The sequence below is a fragment of the Oppia nitens genome, unplaced genomic scaffold (genome assembly GCF_028296485.1).
Source record: "Oppia nitens isolate AA-2021 unplaced genomic scaffold, nextdenovo-longstitch-racon4-pilon3 scaffold10_pilon_pilon_pilon, whole genome shotgun sequence".
NCBI classification, from domain to species: domain Eukaryota; kingdom Metazoa; phylum Arthropoda; class Arachnida; order Sarcoptiformes; family Oppiidae; genus Oppia; species Oppia nitens.
This window is the reverse complement of record NW_026533189.1, coordinates 5,499-24,085: the sequence shown is the minus strand read 5'-3', so window position 1 is coordinate 24,085 and position 18,587 is coordinate 5,499. Positions and strand designations below refer to the sequence as shown.

Genomic DNA, 18,587 nt, shown 5'->3' with positions numbered 1-18,587 from the left:
TTCACCTGATATTTAAATTTAAACTCACTTTCAATACTGTTATTCAATACCATTAAAACCGGTTTTTGATTTTTTTTGTAACTCGTATGGGATAATCATCAAAAACTTTTGATATTTTTATGATAAGATCATTGATACCTAACATATTCAGTGATTGTCAGTTTCATCAGATGATTATACTTTGTTCAAACATTTTGATAATATTTTTATTTTTCAAAAGGTTTATCAGTTTGACAATATAGTAATATTTATTTTTTTTAAATTATCAAACAATAGATAATATTTTTATTTGATTTATTAGTTGATATGTTATACAGCATATAATTTAGTTATTTTCATTCTTTAAAAAAAAGTAATATAACTTTTTAATAATTTTCGTGGATTTTTACTAACTTTTATAACAACTATTTTTAAAAATAAATATTTTATAACTATTAACCACTAATTTCGGATATTTCCAATAATTATTAATAAATTGTATAGAATTTAATATTAGAAAAATACTAAAATAATACTAAATTTGATACAAACAAAAGTTTTATCGTATTTTAAGTGTTTTGTCAACACTTTTGTGAACAATAATATCGAAAATTAACAAATATTTTAATTTGTCAAAAATAAACTTAAAGTAATTATTTTATAAAATTCACAATTACTATTTAAAACACTAATTGAAAATTTAATTATTATATTTAATATATCAACAATTTAAATAGTTTCAAATCTATACTATTTTTCAATTGATTTTGAAGACTTAAAATATCCTATAAATTAATTGTTAAAATTTTATATAAATTTTATATAAGTTAATAAACTAGTTATGATTATTTAAAGTAATAAATATTAAAAATTTTCAAAAATTGACATTTTTATCCATCGATTGCCGATTTGATTATTATAACTGGAAACTAGAAATATTAAAGATATACTAATAATTGATTTATTAAATGATTGATTGATTGTTATAAATGAAAAGCATTAGAGTATACGTTAAGAGAGGGAGTTATCACATGTAATAGTATTGTGTGTCGACTGTATTGGACTGTATTGTCGGTGCATTGAATGCATTCAATTGAATGTTCGCTATATTTACAGTCTATTCAATGAGTTTGTGTTTGTAATGATTTGTATTAATATTTAGTAACGATTGTAACGATTCACCCATTTTTTAGAGTCAATGAGTCAGATATGTCTGCAGTGATTGTCTACTGAAGTGATGTCTAGTGAGTGATAATCAGTGACCACTTGTTTAGCCGATAAATGGCTTTATTATTGTTGCGACCAATGGTCAGATGGCATACCTTTCGGGTGATGCTCTTGACATCATTGGTTTGGATCATCTTTGGTGTCTGTCTTCTGGTCTATTATATGGAGTGTTTGGCACAAAATACCATCAATTGTGGCAATAATTCACGTCTTAAAGACATTCACACGAATGCCAACAAACGATTCAGTGATGAATCCAATGACTATATTAATGACAATAGTGTTAATGACAATACTTTTGTGTCAAATTTGATTAATCAAAAAACGGATAATAGTTTTTTACCTCATTATCAATCACATCAACTGAAGACATGGATTCCAAGAGGTATATCAATTACAACGATAACCATAAATGTATCATAAATATAGTGATTATTTATTTTTTTAGTGACAAACTTAAATCCGTCGCATTGGTTGGGAGAGAATGGAAAGGCAGTCATCATTGGTAAAGAAGAAGAAGAATTGAAAAATGAAAAGTTTAATCTAAATAAATTCAATCTCTTGGCCAGTGATAGAATAGCTCTCAATAGATCTCTTCCAGACGTCCGAATGGACGGGTATTTAATYTGTTTTTATTTTTATTTAATGATTTAAAAAAATCATTTAAATTGTTTTTTAAACAATGTTATAGTTGTCGTCGTAAACATTACCCTAAACTTCTTCCAACGACATCAATAGTGATAGTGTTTCATAACGAGGCTTGGAGTACATTATTACGCACCGGTAGATAAATTTATGGTTATATAAAGTGATTAATAATATACTTTAGATTTTCTGGTTTTTGTTAAAAAGCTAAGACATTTGATTAATCGTAAAATACTGTATGATATTATTGTATTTCCCAATACATACAGTATATGAATGTACTGTATTGTAATAATGTTATGATATGATACCAATTTTAGGTGACCACTCATACCAGAAAGTCTATAAACCAATCACTTTATTATTGATTGTTTGTACTAATTATAAATATATATATATTTATATAATTTATTTTAAATCAGTTCATAGTATTATTAGGACTTCACCCGAAAAATTAATTGAGGAAATCCTTTTAGTAGACGACGCCAGTGAAAGAGGTATTGTATTGTTTTATGTCATATCATTTATTGTTTACTAAACATTTATAGATTTTTACTTAATTATATCTAAATAATTTTATGATTTCTGAATATATATTTTTTTACAATCATAAAATTTTGACCCATTTATATAAATATAAAAAAAAGTTGACAACTGTTTTAAAATATGAAATTATTATTACAATATATGACTTATTTTGACAAATAATTTAATATATTGTCATTTACTATATTTGATTACTATTTAAATAGACTTTTTAGGCAAAAAATTAGAAGATTATGTGTCAAAGCTGTCGACAACAGTTAAAGTGTTGCGAACCGGCAAACGATCGGGACTTATAAGAGCCAGACTTATTGGAGCCAAGGAAGCCAAAGGTGATGTCTTAACCTTTCTGGACGCTCACTGCGAGTGCACTAAAGGATGGCTCGAACCACTTCTCGCTAGAATTGTTGAGGACAGGTATGTCTAATTAACTATACACTAGATGTTTGAAATAATTTTATAATATAAATGATGACGTTTTTATATATCAGAAATATATGTTGAATGAAGTATGAGTTGATAATTATTTGGATAAATGAATAATTAATTTATTTAATAATAATTTATATGTTATTTAAAATTTAAAGCAAATTTTGTATAAAATTGTTTTTTAGAACTCGAGTGGTTTGTCCTATAATTGATGTGATAAGTGATGAAAATTTTGAATATATTCCCGCATCAGACATGACTTGGGGTGGATTTAATTGGAAACTTAATTTTAGATGGTTTGTAGTGATTGTATATAATTTATTAATAATACTATAATGAATAAAATGTAATAAATGGTTAAACAGGTATAGAGTTCCTCAACGAGAACTCGATCGAAGAAAAAATGACAGAACATTACCTGTGAGGACACCGACGATGGCCGGCGGACTGTTCTCTATGGACAGACAATACTTTGAAAAGTTAGGTAAATATGATGAAGGGATGGATATCTGGGGCGGAGAGAACCTGGAGCTGAGTTTCAGAATCTGGATGTGTGGCGGAACTCTTGAGATAGCGACGTGCAGTCATGTCGGACACGTGTTTAGAAAGTCAACTCCGTATACCTTTCCGGGCGGTACGAGTAAAATAGTTAATCACAATAACGCACGACTGGCTGATGTCTGGCTCGACGAATGGAAAGAGTTTTATTATGCCATAAATCCGGCGGCAAAGAGGGCTGATATGGGAGACACTGAACCTCGAAAACAATTGAGAAGAGAATTAAAATGCAAAAGTAATTCAAAAAAAAAAATACATTTTTAATTTTAAAATTAATAATTTTTAAATGAATTATAGGTTTTCGATGGTATTTAGAGAATATATATCCGGAAAGTTCGATGCCTTTAGACTATCATTCATTGGGTGACATCAAGAACTTGGATAACAATCACTGTTTGGACACTTATGGCCGTAAAAGTGGTGAGAATCTTGCRATGACTCAGTGCCATGGATTGGGTGGTAATCAGGTGTTTGCTTACACTAAACGCAAGCAAATCATGTCCGATGATAATTGTTTAGACGCTTCGGACGCTAAAAGTCCCGTTAAGCTAATCCGTTGTCACGGAATGGGAGGCAATCAGATATGGGAATACAGCGAACGCACAAAACAAATAGTTCACAGAAATACCGGTCTTTGTTTAGATAAGCCAAACACCGACAGAGATTCAACACTTCCGGTGCTTAAGAGATGTGAAAATAGAAAATCACAGAAATGGCAATTGAATAGTAACTTTAAATGGCAGACATCTAAGAAACAAGAAAGTGATAATGAAATAAATGATAGACTTTAATATTTAGTTAGTATTTATAATTTGATTTTTGAGTCATTGCCAGTAATGCAATTGTTTGCTCATTGAGTTCATATAATAATGAATCTTGAAATTAATTTTAGACTGTTTTTAAATTATCTAAAACTAATGTRTATATAATTACTCCATAATTTTGTGCCTTTGAATTGATTTTAGGAAACAATTTATTACATTTAAGTGCAAACAAAAATTGATGTTCACTTAATGTGAACTAAATGTATAACTAATATACATTCCATTCCTTAACWATTTGTTAGGATTTTTGAGAATGTGTTTATAATTATTAATAATTATTATTATAAAGAATTTAATTTAATTTATATATAGACATCTAATGGTAAACATAAAAATATTGTTAAAGTTATGTTTTTAATTTATTTAACTTATATTTTATTGATACATCAAAGCATTTTTTATTAAGCATAAATTTTCGGTTAAATTGCGGTAATTTTTGCTTTAAAAGATTAAATAATTTGATTTTTATATTATTTATTGTATTGTAATTTAATAATAATTTATTTTTAAGAATAAAGTTTATATAATAATTTTAATGGTTTAAATTTTATTGAAATTTAATAAATGCAGTACAAACTAATACAAACCATTTATCATGACAAGTGTATAACTGCTGTAAAATTAAATTAAATAAAATTGAATTTTTATTTATTTTCTAAAAGATTTTTTTTATTAGATCACCATGTTAATTTGTTTATATATATTCTTGTAATATACTACTGTATTATTATTATTAGTATTAAAAGTTACAAAATCATTATTTTAATTTATCATATATTTTGCAAGTTTGTGATGATTCATAACTTAATAATATATATTTTTATCATTATATTCATTATATTATAATCAAATAGTTAAATACAGCGTTATATAAACGAAAAAATAACCAATAATTGAATTATATTAAAATTTATAAAAATTGATGAAAATCAGCAAATCATATATTATATACATTATACTATATTTAATTTAATATGATTTATTCGGATTAAACAATGTTAGCAATGGATATGTCGTATACTGTTTAATATGATTTGGATTCAACTATGTAACCAATATATGTGTGGGTATTAATATATTTTGTTTTTATTATATTTAAATACAATGTTATTAATGTGAATGTAATTAAATATTATGGATTTTATTTTAATATGTTTAATCATATTGGTATATCAAAATGTTTGTTAAGATAAACATTTTAGATAATATATATAACAATTAAATTTACATTTTTGAAGTTTGTTCTGGCAATGTTATTTAACATTTTCAACTAATTTTTATTATTTATTTTTATAGTATATACAGTATATGTAAAATTAGAAGATTCTAAAATTATTTTATGTTAGCATAAAAATAAATATTATAATTTAATCATGGACAATTTTTCAGTCACATTATTACTATTTATAGATGTCTTTACAAAATTATGTAATCAAAAGTATTACTTTTTGTACATTTGTATACAAGTAATACATGTTTTATGATATAGTAAACAAATGTTAACGTATATACTATATTAATATTAGCATTTTAATTACCAATATAAATTTTAATTATAAAAACAGTTTGTTTAATATTGTAATGAGTAGATTTTATCATTACTGTTATAACTATAATATATCCTATTTCTATACCGTTTCAATATTATTTTAATAGCATTGCCATTTATATCTGGAAAGTGTTGATTATTTAGATGTTTCATGAGAATTTTTAGGGTGAGTTACTCGCTTCACTTTCCATGCAATGATTTCACGTAAACCACTGGAATGGCCGCCACTATTGGCACAGTACTCTTGTAGTGGTTTAGGTTGTCTTAATTGTACATTGGGCACAATATTAGCTTTTACTACACAATTATTAATACAATCTATGTCTGATTGATCGTAAATTAAGACATTACTACTTTGCGGACCAATTATATAAAAGGTATTATCTCTGGTCCTGAGATTATTTAATTCAATTTGACCTTTACTATCAAACGAAACACTATTCAATGTTAAGACAGACTCATTGTTTTGAGAGTTAAGACTCGAAGTCTGTACCACTCGGGTCTGGTCAGAAGCTCTGAGACCAGCAAAAACTATTTTACTAGTTTGGTCACTCACTACACGTGACACAACTATAGTATACTGAAGACAGGACGATACAGTGTTATCAGTATCCATACAATGGCTGGCTAGCCGCAACACTTGCGCTAAAACAAACAAAAACCGACATTACTCAATGACAACAAATGTCTTGTCGCAATTATAAACTGGTAACTAAAACATAACGATTGACTAACTGGTCGGGCCCTACCAATAATTGCCAACGAGAGAAGCCTCAAAGCCTCCCTCTAACCAAAACATGCAACTCAATACCCAATCTACTAGTAAGACTGAGTCTAAGGGTCAGTACCATCACTCGGTACTACCGTCGGTAAAACCGGCGTATAGTCTATTCAAATACCCACTATAGGATAAGTAATGCTATACCCGTTGACCAACCCTGTGGCCAAACTATAAATCAGAGTCCTCTGACTCTGATGACATAACCATGGGATCGTCACAAGCAATCTCTGGGGGAATCTAACCCATCTATGTCTCTCCAGCCGTGCCTACCCGGCACTAAATAAAGGCGTTTAAACACTAGTTAAACCCTACCCAACACTCGTCGGTGAAATGTGATAACACCCGAAACCTTTGTTACGGTGACTATCACTGGACTACTAATCTGTACTGTATAACATTACAACAGACAACAAAATTACATTCAACTAACATACATAGACAAGGACTATATTAGACAAAATTGTATGTGTGGTGGCGTCAATGATAAGGCGCTCATTAACTACAGCAAGCGGTGTCGCGTACACAACCGCCGCCGCATCGGTCAACGAATGCATCGCCGGAGAGTCACCGATCACATAAATTAACATAAATCTATAGAAACACATCATACACTCAATTACGATAAAGACAATACATGACCGACAGATTGCTGACAGTATTACATAATTATCGTAACATTTCTATTATCTCACATACGGTATTCAGTTAAATCTGGTCAGACATAACTATGTCGTCTCTGGGGTCAATTGACATCACCTATAGGTTTTTGGCCGTGATATTGTAAGAACAGTGCATATGTAACAACAATAAACTATTAGGTGTCCAAATATTTATTTATACCGGGTCAGTCAATCCCGAAGGTGACTATAGACTCATAAAGTTAAGGCAAACCTTAACTATACTCTCGGATCACTATTGAGGAGCGTATGTTAACGGTCTTAAACTCAGTGTCCGTTATCGGCTATTAACACACAATCACGCGATCGGGAGACCGGAACCCTCTTGGGACCACTGGCCTGCCTAGTCAGTCGGTATCGAATAGTAACTATGCATTTCCCAACTAGGTTAGCGAAAGCACATATGTACTCGAGAAATCCACTGCTATGCATTCACACACACATTCACTCAAACAGCCGATAATTACAACAATCAACCAAACTAGTGCTATTGTCACGAAGACAGCAACTATTGGATCACCTAGTAAATTGTATTTTAAGGTCAGACTATTAGTGTTAAATAACACTGAGAACCGACAAAACTACAACTGTTTCACTAAGACGTAGGACTATTGCCGAAAAATCGGGCAGAGCCTTCGGCGGCCTGGTACAATCTCGGGGATGTCGGAGACTTCCATATGACACATATAGTAGTCTATACCAACCATAACTAAGTATAGGTCAAAAGAGGTAAGGGAGGAGGACAGCGTAGCCGTACAGATCTCTCGACACGACAGACCCGTTAGCACACTATCAACGGTAAAGGAATGACGGCATGACCGTACGAATCCCCCGACACGGCGGATCCGACGGCCAACCATCATAAGGTAGGTTAGGGTAAGGTATGGTATTATTATGTAACTGGACCGGAACCCCCGACACGGCGGCTCCGTCCATTAGCTATATACGCGGGAAGGCTTGACAACATAACCGACCAGATCCCCCGACACGGCGGACCCGATGGCCAGTCATCTTACCTTAAAACTGTAGACAAGAAGGGACCTTTACGATACTGGAGCTCCCGACGCGGGAACCCACGGATTTAGGTCGCTTAGAGAAGGTAGGAGACAATAAAAGTAAAAACTCACATTAAAATCCCAAGGCTTTTATTTTAAAATGACATCAATACGAGGTATACATCCAAGTATACGGACCATATCAGAGAAGGGGGTCGAACCAGAAGGGGAGAGAACTGATCTGCTAACGGCTCTTAGCAGTACTAGTCTTATGCCGAGTGACTACCAGTATCTCAATGATTCTATCATTGAGGATACTTGGGGTTTTATAGTCTCGGTCGCATCAATATAAATTTTCAAGGGAGGTAAGGTATATACTAGTGATGCGTTGGAGCCAAAAAACACTACAATATAATACTATTTATGCTATGTTATGTAATGATTGATGTCTAAAATTGGTAATTCTGGCACCGGATAGGGGAAATTTTATATAGATTTATGTTACAGTACGGGAAAGAAATTTGGATTTTTGGCACTATGTATGTAGATGTTATATGCAGTATATTATGTATTAATTTTAGGGTGCATCTAAAAAATTTATTTGTTAGTATATTTTGATATAAGTATATATATATATATATATATATATGTGTGTGTATTGTATTATAAATCTATTTTATGTCAATATTTTCTATAACATCACTCCCTTCTCCCTGTAGATTCGACTCGAATCTCATGATATCTGTCCGCTTATAAAGATTAAAATTACAATTAAATATTAAAAACATTAATTACATTAAATAGGATATATATAATAAAATTGTTATAAATGTTAGAATTAAGATATAAAATATAAAAGTTATATTAAATATAATGGTTAAATATTGGTTAGAATATAAATTGATTAAGATATAATATTAAGATTACAATATTAGGTGTTTATATTGGGAAATATTTATATAAATATATGAATTGGTTATTTTAGTTTTGCATGTAATGTAAGTCACAAAATATATTAATAGATTATATAATAATAGATTCATTGTTACGGTTATATAATAATATAAATTATATCAGAATAGTCTCATTAATTGTGATATATATATATAGTAAATAGTATACTAGGACTAAAATTATTGGATAATAAGTGTATATTATATAATTATAAAAGGGTTAAATTGTGTATACAATATTCAGATTATGTAAGTATATTGATTATTATAGTATTTGGTTGCAATAATTGGTTGACTATAAAGTTTGTTTTATATAATAAAACATTGTTTATAAGGTTAAATAAGAAAGTTTAAATTATTAATTAAGTTTATTAAATAAGTCATTGATTATATCATCGGCTGCTATGTTATCAGCTTCAGTAGGTATGGTATAAAACGAATTAAATTCACCCAGTGTCCCCATATCCGAAATCGCCTTTGTTAGTGATGAATAGACAACTGAATCCGGTGATGCTTTCTTGATGTTGCTTTTGATGATTTCTTCAATTTTCGTTACTCCAACATCATAGAAGTACCGTCTTATCCATGTCAAAGCGTCGTCTGTGATGTCTTCACCATAATTAAATGTAGAGACTTCCAGATGTAGAGGTTCTTGGATATCGGTCACATGGTGTGATATCAAATGATCAATAATGATACTTAGATCATTTGCAATATAATGGTCAATAGAATGTCCATTTTTGTATTGACTAAAATGTTTCGCACGACACAACAAACACAACACTGATTTCATATTAATATGGTTATAGAAAGTGTTTAAGACGTTTGATATGTCTTCACTTTTTAATATATTTAATAATTCATTACTGTCGGTTAATTTGAGACAATAAATACATAATTTATTAACACAATGATTACGGGTGAATTGTGGAAGCCATGTAGTTTCCAAAGTTTTTGCGAAACTATTTTTAAGACAAAATAGTTTGCATTCTGCGTTGCAAATTTGGTTGTTATTATGCCAGTGATCATGTGTTTCACACATTAAAATACACTTGTTGTTGCACAAATGTGTGATCTCATTCTTATTAATTTCGTCGACAATATGGTTAGTAAAGTAATATCCATTTTCATTTAATAAATTGCAGTATATACAAATATAGCGTTTTGCTACACTACGTTTAAACCATTTTTGACTATTAATGGTTTTGGTTAATTTAATTGAATATTTAGGTTTTACATAATTAAAAGGTAACATATTAGTTTTATAATAATTAAGTATACATAATAGTGTATATTCAGATCTTATTTTATAAATAAGAGATCTTTTTGGGCTATGAGATGAACTAATTAAAAATATCATAGGCTCTCTGTTTTCAATAGAGGATTTTCGAGGACCAAAAATAAATTGTTGATAATAAACAACATTATTTTTGCTCACAACAACTTTAATTGTTCCAAAGTCTATGTCTCGTCTTAATATATAATTTTTGTTATATTTTCGATTATATTTCCTTATTAAATTATCATAAGGTTTGCGATTTTTGGGTAAATATATAGGAGGATTGGGCGTTTCTGGTCTATGATCCTCATATAATGGACAGTCCTCGTCACAATTGTGACTGGTACTGGGTTGAGACATTTTTAAATAATTCTATAATTATTTAATTCTAAACAGTAAAGTTTAGTTTTCTTATGTTTGACTAATCGGAGAATTTGTTTTTTAGTAAAACTATTTAAATTAAAATTGCCTACTAAAGTAATTGATGCAATTTTAGTTTTACTTATTAACTCAACCAGTCCTCTTATACCGGTATTATAATTCTTTAAAAAGGTTTCAAAAGTTCTTTTTCTTTTATTGAAATAAAACTTTTTATGATTTTTGAATAAATCACTATTAAATGAAAAACGACGGTCTTTAGTGTCAGCAAATATAAAATCTATATCTAAATATTCAATTTTAGGGCAATATTTAGTAATATAATTTAGTATAGAATAATTGAAAAACCCTGTAGAAAATTTGTTTTGGTAACCGTTAAACGTAAAGTATTTAAGGTTTTTAAAGGGTTTAACAATAATTGATGGCACACAGGTTGTTTCTTCAAACCAGCCATTCAATGTAAAGTCAATTAGATTAGTTAATCTATTTAGAGGTTTCAAGAAATCAATGATTGATTGATCTGAATAAACAGTAATATCAATATTAAGCACAGATAAATTACTGAATTTTGTAGTAATGTTATTAAGTGATGATAAACTATTAATGTCATCAATTGGAAATCCTGAGATTAAAAGTTTATTAAGTTTTTCACATTTTAAAATAAACTGTTCGACGTGTTGGATTTTTATTTCATCACTGTCATAAAAATGAATGCACAGTTGGGTTAGGGATGGGGATAAGATTTCAATTAAATAGTTGTTAGCGCTAAGAGATTCATCGTAATACTCTACGGCTAATTGAGTTGTTTCACAAATTCTAAAGTTTTCTTCTTCACAATTGAAAAAGTCGGCAATATATTTGTCACGCGTTTGTTTATTATATATTTTACACAAACCTTCTGTAAATTTATGGTCGTGTGTGTAAATTAAAAGAAAATCAAGTTTAATTATATTAAATGAAATATAATTATAAAGTAAATATTTTAAGTCACAATTTGAATGTTCACTATAGTACAATATTTTTATTGATGGGGCACAGTAATGAAGACACCAATAAATAATAGGGTCAACAAAAGTGTAAGACGGTGGTATTCTTATTTTAAATTCTTTCACATTTGTTAAAATAGACTGTTTATTAACTTTATTAAGTTTGGTTTCTCTCTCATTCTTTTTGACAATAATGTTCAAAAATAAAATTATTAACGGATGAAAAACCTTAATTGATAGTTTATTAATACACTTAATGTCGTTAGATAATTTTAATAAGTTTTTTAGTGATTTAGGTGTTGATGTAATTTCACTTAAAAATCTATTATTTAAATTTATATTGATATGCGTTTCATATAATATATTGTCAAATGCTTTGCTCACACCTGTAGCTCTTAAACGATCATATAAATTAAGTCGATTAATGATATGATACTCTAAAATGTCTATAGGCAAGTCTAATAGATTAAGCATATCAACGAAGTTAATCACTTAGGGATATTGCTCAACAAGCCAAGTGAAGTAATCTTTATAATAATATTGAGTACGTAATATTTTCTTAAAGATATCACGTATTTCGGGATTAAAAAATATAAACTCGTCAACTAAACTGTTAACTTTGTGTGTATATTTAATAATGTCTTCGTTTGCATAAAAGATATAGGTCTGTGTGTCACCACAATATTGTTCACTATCTTTCAATAAAAATCTTATATAAATCTCTTCAAGTTTTGAGGATATTTTTAATAATTGCTTAAATTTTCTCTCAAGTTTGTCTAATAGTGGTATATTATTAACCTCTGGTAATGTTTTAATTATATGAATTGTTGAAATTTGTGTACTGTAAAAACGTTGTCTACATTCGCTATGTCCTCTTTTAAGTTTTAATTCAGTTCTACTTAAAATCATTTTGGGACAAAATTTACACATAAAGGTCACAATTAAGTTTTATTAGCAAATTATTAAGCAATAAATCACTATTGTTTACAAGTACTTAATAAATATTCCACTAATATTTTAGTTATTAAATGGGGCAAATATTATCACTTTTTCAATATGCATTGAAGTATTACGTTGAAACACCAGTTGTTGTAAATGTAATTGGTGTTTCCAAATTTGATTTAAATCTGAAATAGTTTTACATAATAAAGTTCTTGACCAAGATTTAGGTTTATGGGAATATTTTATAGTTTGTAAGATATTAATTACTAAATCCTCGAACTTTAAAATTAGCTCATTGGTCTTAATTAATGCATTTACAAGTGCTTTTATATTGTTAGTGAAACAGTTTTTGTATGCCAGTAATCTCATGTTATACAACACTAAGTGATGTCTTAGTTGCAAATGAAAGTCGAGATTTTGTAAGAATGCTTGCATATTAATCGATTTCCGGTTTACATTGAGTTAATAGAAACATTAGGAGGTCTCGATCCCAATGAAATTTTTGTTTTAATTGGCTTGTAAAATTTACATTATATGTTATTAAATAATTTTTTGTATTTTCAAATTTTAATGTAATTAACTTTAAGAAAAAGTTAATATGATCTAACATAACGACTAATACAGATTTGTTTGTGTATTTCAGAGTAAATTTATAAAGTATTTCAATTCGCTCATCTAATAAATTTTTAATTTGTTCACATAATATAATTATATTATCAATAATACTTAATTCTACTAATATGTTTTGTTCTTTCATGTGTTTGTATTCAATAATTTTGTTTCGGATATACAAAGTATAGCCGACGTGTTCAATAATTTGTTTCTTAAGATTATTCATTTTTTAAATGGTTATTATAATCTTGAATAAAATAATTTTTGTAATGACATAATCTATCTAATTGCTGATTACTAAAATAAAAAGTATCAATATTATCTTCAGTAAGAAAACTAAATGATTGAAGTATTTTTGCTTTTAGATTTTTATAGTAATCAATACATTGTAAAAATCTACTTATAAATCTAATAAAATCATTTTTGATATATTGATATTCTATAAGAATGATATATCTAAGAAATAATCCTTTTAAAATAAATTTCTGTAATCGTATTAATTCATTAAATAGATCTCTTAATGCTGTACTGAAAGCCATTAGCTTATAATTATTAGGGTCAATGTTTCTTAATTTAAACCGTTTACGATCAAGCTCATGCATAATTTTGATTTCATGTTCTAGCATGGGCCAATAGATGTGAGACTGGTCAAGTTCAGACATTTTTACTAATTAGTTTTATGAACTGTTTTTTAGGATTAATATACACTTTGCACTGTTCACAGTTAGGCCAATGTTCAGAAACATCATCACATTTGTAGATTTGTAATGGAGGTTCTAAACGGGAACATAGTTCAATAAAGTTTTCAAGTCTTTGTGAAAATCTTTTGTATTTTACAACAGGTGTGAGAAATTCTGTAGTAAATGTTAACGATTTTGCATAAAAATATGCCTGAAAAGCTTCACAACATTTTCCAATTTCACTCTTATAAAAGTTTGAGTCAAGTCTTTTCAAATGTGTTAGTCTGTCTAAAATTTTGTCTCTTAACAAATCTATAGAAACAATAATTTCATGGTTTGACTGATGTATAGTTACTTTTATAAATGAATATTTATCAAAAACTTTACACATTTTTATAAAGTACTTTTTGAATTTCGTCTAATTCATTTAAAAGTTTAATTTCTTTGGCTTTCAGTGTCACAAAGCCAAGTGATGATTTGTCAATGTCATTATAATTGTTTACAACACGATTAATAGCACTTAGATTTTCTTTAAGTAATGATGAACAAGAAAACAAAGTTAGATAATCGGTTTTAGTGATATGTGATTGCAATAAATTTATTTCAACATTAAGCTGTCTGTGGGTTGCACTAATTGTTGAAATTAGATCTTTAACTTTGTTTAAATTCATAGTTTTTTATTAAACAGTTAATAATCTTGATTTATTAAATCACTCTATTAAAATAAATTTGATTATTAAAATATAAATCTATTCATAAACTGATAAGGTATATTGTTTTCAGTTAGATTTATAGTTATATTCTCAAATCCAGTTTCAGTCAATGGGTTTGAAAAATTGGTTTCAATTTCTGGTATTTTATCATTATCTATTAAAAAGTCATATTTTGGACTTTGAATATTAAAATTAAGGTTATGTGCATTGGAGACATGTTCTCTAACCACTTCAAGTCTCGATGAGCGGTTTGGGTATATAAATGAGTTTAAATTACCATTGAATTTACATATTGTACAAGAAAAAGGTTTATATCCCAAATGTTCAAATAAATGATATTTACTACCCATTAAAACACTTATATCTGTTATACTAATATTGTTTACGGATTTTTCTATATGATCTTGATATAATGTCATTATTATCTCACAAACACGACATCCCATATAAAGTGTACGATTAACAAAATAACCTCTGGGTAAGATCACATTGTCTCTATTCATACATTCTGCTAAAGTTAATTGGTAGTTACATAGACTAGTTATAAGAGCATTAACATAAGGTAATTTTACAAATAACGAGTACTGAAAATGACATTCTTCTATATGCTTACGTAAATCATCAATATTATCGAAAATTTTAAAAACATCTGCACGTGTGTTAGTCATTCTAATAATATCGTTAGCTTGGTAATTATGTTCATCATCAAATGGACAAAAATATGGCTTAAAAGGTCTCTCAATATTAAATAAGTCACTTATTTCTAAGGTAATTAATTGTGAACTCATTTTATGGTAGTTCTAATGTAATGCATGTAATTGAGAAAAGACTTTAGTTTCTCTATGGACTAAATCATGTCCATGTAAATAATTTACTGCTTTACTAGGTATAGATGTTTCTTGTTTGAGAATTAAATCCCTTAATCTTTTAATGTCCCATATCTGATTACGCAATTCACGTTGACAATTAAAAATTCTAGTTAAATATACTTTCTTTTTAATTATTTTCATGCTATATTGTCTGATATAAAATATCCATTGTTCACAACAATGTATTGATTGTGTATAGGCTGATTGCAAGAGTTCGATACGATTTTCGAAATTTAAATTAGGAAACTCTTGTAAAACTCTATCTAAGTTCATTTGATATCTTTTAATTTGTTCAATATTTAGATAAAGTTCCTGAAAAGTATATTCTTCTACCTCATCGGTAGACTCAGGTACGGCAGTGTTTTCAAAATTATCAAAGTTCATCATTTTTGCTGAATTGGATTTCTCTATTAAGAGGTAAATCTCTATACAGGTTTGATATGTTATTTCTAGGTAAAGGAGTATATAAAATACCACCCTCTAGAGTTAATTTTAATTCAACAGGTAAAGTATGTTGATTAACGTAAATTATTTGGAGTAAATCTTTGGCTGCAATATCTATATTTCTATTTACTACATACACATCTAAGTCTATATGTACAACGTAAAAGTATTTATTTTTGTTGTTATAATAGATTTGGGGTTTATTTAATTCTAATTGAAATAAAGTCCATTTTAATCTTTCCCAAATTTTACTGATCGGTCGCCAATTAATACGACACAAGGATTTAAATTTCATAATCGAAATTTGAAAACCATTTTGCATATGTTTTAATGCAATTCTTTGGGCCTCAGATTTATTATCACCAGTACCATAAAACACTACTGTCTCGTTTTCAGTGGATAAAGTACATCGACATTGATAGAAATTATGAAATTTTCGGTAATAATAATCTGGTGTTGGCAGATGAGATCTCGATGAAATTGTGTTAATTACATCTCTGATATCGTGTTTATTAGTGTTCATGAGTTATTACACTTTCCTATAAATTATATATATACATATATACAGTTAAAAGTTAAACTAATGTTTTAAATTCTAGGTTTACTGTGACGACCAAATCTAGTCACATAAGGTACGATCACTTTTTGTTTTTTAAGGCTATTCTTTGGTCTGCCTCTTTTTGGTTTACTTAATTTAATGTTAATTTGGGGTTCAATTATGGGTTCATTTGAAGGGTCAGTTGGTTCTGTATTTACATTGATTTGATCATCATTGCTAAGAAGGTTGAATTGTGGTTCTTCATCTAAAACACGCAATTCGTTTTGCAATTCTGTAATATCTAAACTGTCTAATACAGTGGGGTCTACTATAGTACCTCTATATGGTTTTAATCTTTGAATATTTACAGAAAATACTTTTATTAATCCGCTATGAACTACGCCTTGAACTTTGTATGTAGCGTCACTATATACATGAGTAATGACCATTGGGCCATACCATTTATTTAAAAATTTAGTTGTTTTCCCAACATATCTTGTGGGAAAATATACGTAAACTAAATCGCCTTTTTGAAATTTAATTACGTTTGTTTTACGGTTATATATAATTGCCTGATTTTCTTGAGCTCTTTCTAAGCAAGCTTTTGCTATATCACGAGCTTCAGAAATAAATATAGGAATTCTTTTACCATATTTTATATTTGTATCAATATTTAGTGGAATGTCTAAACCTAATACTGGATCTCTACCATAAATTAAATAAAAAGGCGAAAAGCCAATAGAAGACTGTACAGAAGAATTATATGCAAATGTAATATAAGGTAAAAAATTGTCCCATAGTGTTTGATCGGTTTGTAGGTAATGTTTTATCATTCCTACTATAGTACCAATAGTTCTCTCTGCTAAACCGTTTGCTTGTGGATGATAAGCAGTAGTAAATGACTGTTTAACTTTTAATGTTTTTAATACTTTTTGACACAACTCAGAAATAAAAGCTTTACCTCTATCACTTGATATTGTTTTTACATAACCATGTCTTAGAATTATATTTTCTAACATAAATTTTAAGGCAGATTCTGTTGTTGCACCTTTTACTGCTCTAGATTCAAGATATCTACTAGCAATATCAACACCTACAATAATATTATCATAACCGTTTTCAGTCACAGGTAAGGGACCTAAAAAGTCAAATACTACGTGTTCAAATATTTTGCCAATTGGTAATGGCTTAAGGTCAGCTCTCAAAGGTTTAACTGGTCTTTTGGATGCATTACATTCAGGACAAGCATTAATATACTTTCTTACTATGTCAAGTAATTTTGGATAATAAAATCTATCTCTAATTTTCACATAAGTTTTATATATACCACCGTGGCCACCGGTTGGGTGATCATGGGTTTGGTACAGTATTTCATTTTTTAGATCTTTAGGTAAAACAATTAAATTACTTTTTGAACCTTTTTTATACAACACCCCATTTATAATTAAATATTTATTAGTTTTATTTGATTGGACTAAATTAATGAGTTTTTTACAGTATGAATCTTCAACCTGTAATTCGGATAAATTTTTCTCTTCAATGTTAAAAATTCTAATCTCATCATCTTTATCTAAGGGTTCCCGTGTAGCATACCGTGACAATAGGTCAGCATCGGAATGCACTCTACCTTTACGATATTCGATTTTAAAAGGTCTATACTCTTCTAATGACATATACCAACGCGCTATACGGCCATTATTACATTTACTATTCATTAACCAAACTAATGCATTATGGTCAGTAATAACTGTAAAATTTAAACCTAATAGAAATGGTCTAAATTTCTCAATTGACTTAACCATAGCTAAAGCTTCTAATTCTGTAATACTATAATTTTTCTCAGCAGGTGCTAGTAATCTACTAAAATAAGCTATTGGGTGAGGTTTGTCATCAATGATTTGTACTAAGACTGATCCGATGCCATCATAGCTAGCATCGCAATGAACTCTAGTATCTCTTTTAGGGTCATAGTGTGCTAATACTGGA

At 28.6% G+C, this 18,587-nt stretch overlaps 1 protein-coding gene across 1 annotated transcript; it reads left to right on the top strand.

Moving 5' to 3' along the window:
• Positions 1 to 1,045: 1,045 nt before the first annotated feature.
• On the top strand, positions 1,046 to 4,342 carry LOC128955771 (polypeptide N-acetylgalactosaminyltransferase 13-like). The gene is made up of 8 exons (XM_054301480.1): positions 1,046 to 1,591; positions 1,655 to 1,823; positions 1,898 to 1,989; positions 2,274 to 2,348; positions 2,604 to 2,811; positions 3,009 to 3,119; positions 3,189 to 3,616; positions 3,679 to 4,342. The coding sequence occupies exons 1-8, from the start codon at positions 1,261 to 1,263 to the stop codon at positions 4,170 to 4,172; spliced, it is 1,908 nt and encodes a 635-aa protein (XP_054157455.1). The 5' UTR covers positions 1,046 to 1,260; the 3' UTR covers positions 4,173 to 4,342.
• The last annotated feature ends 14,245 nt before the right edge of the window (positions 4,343 to 18,587 follow it).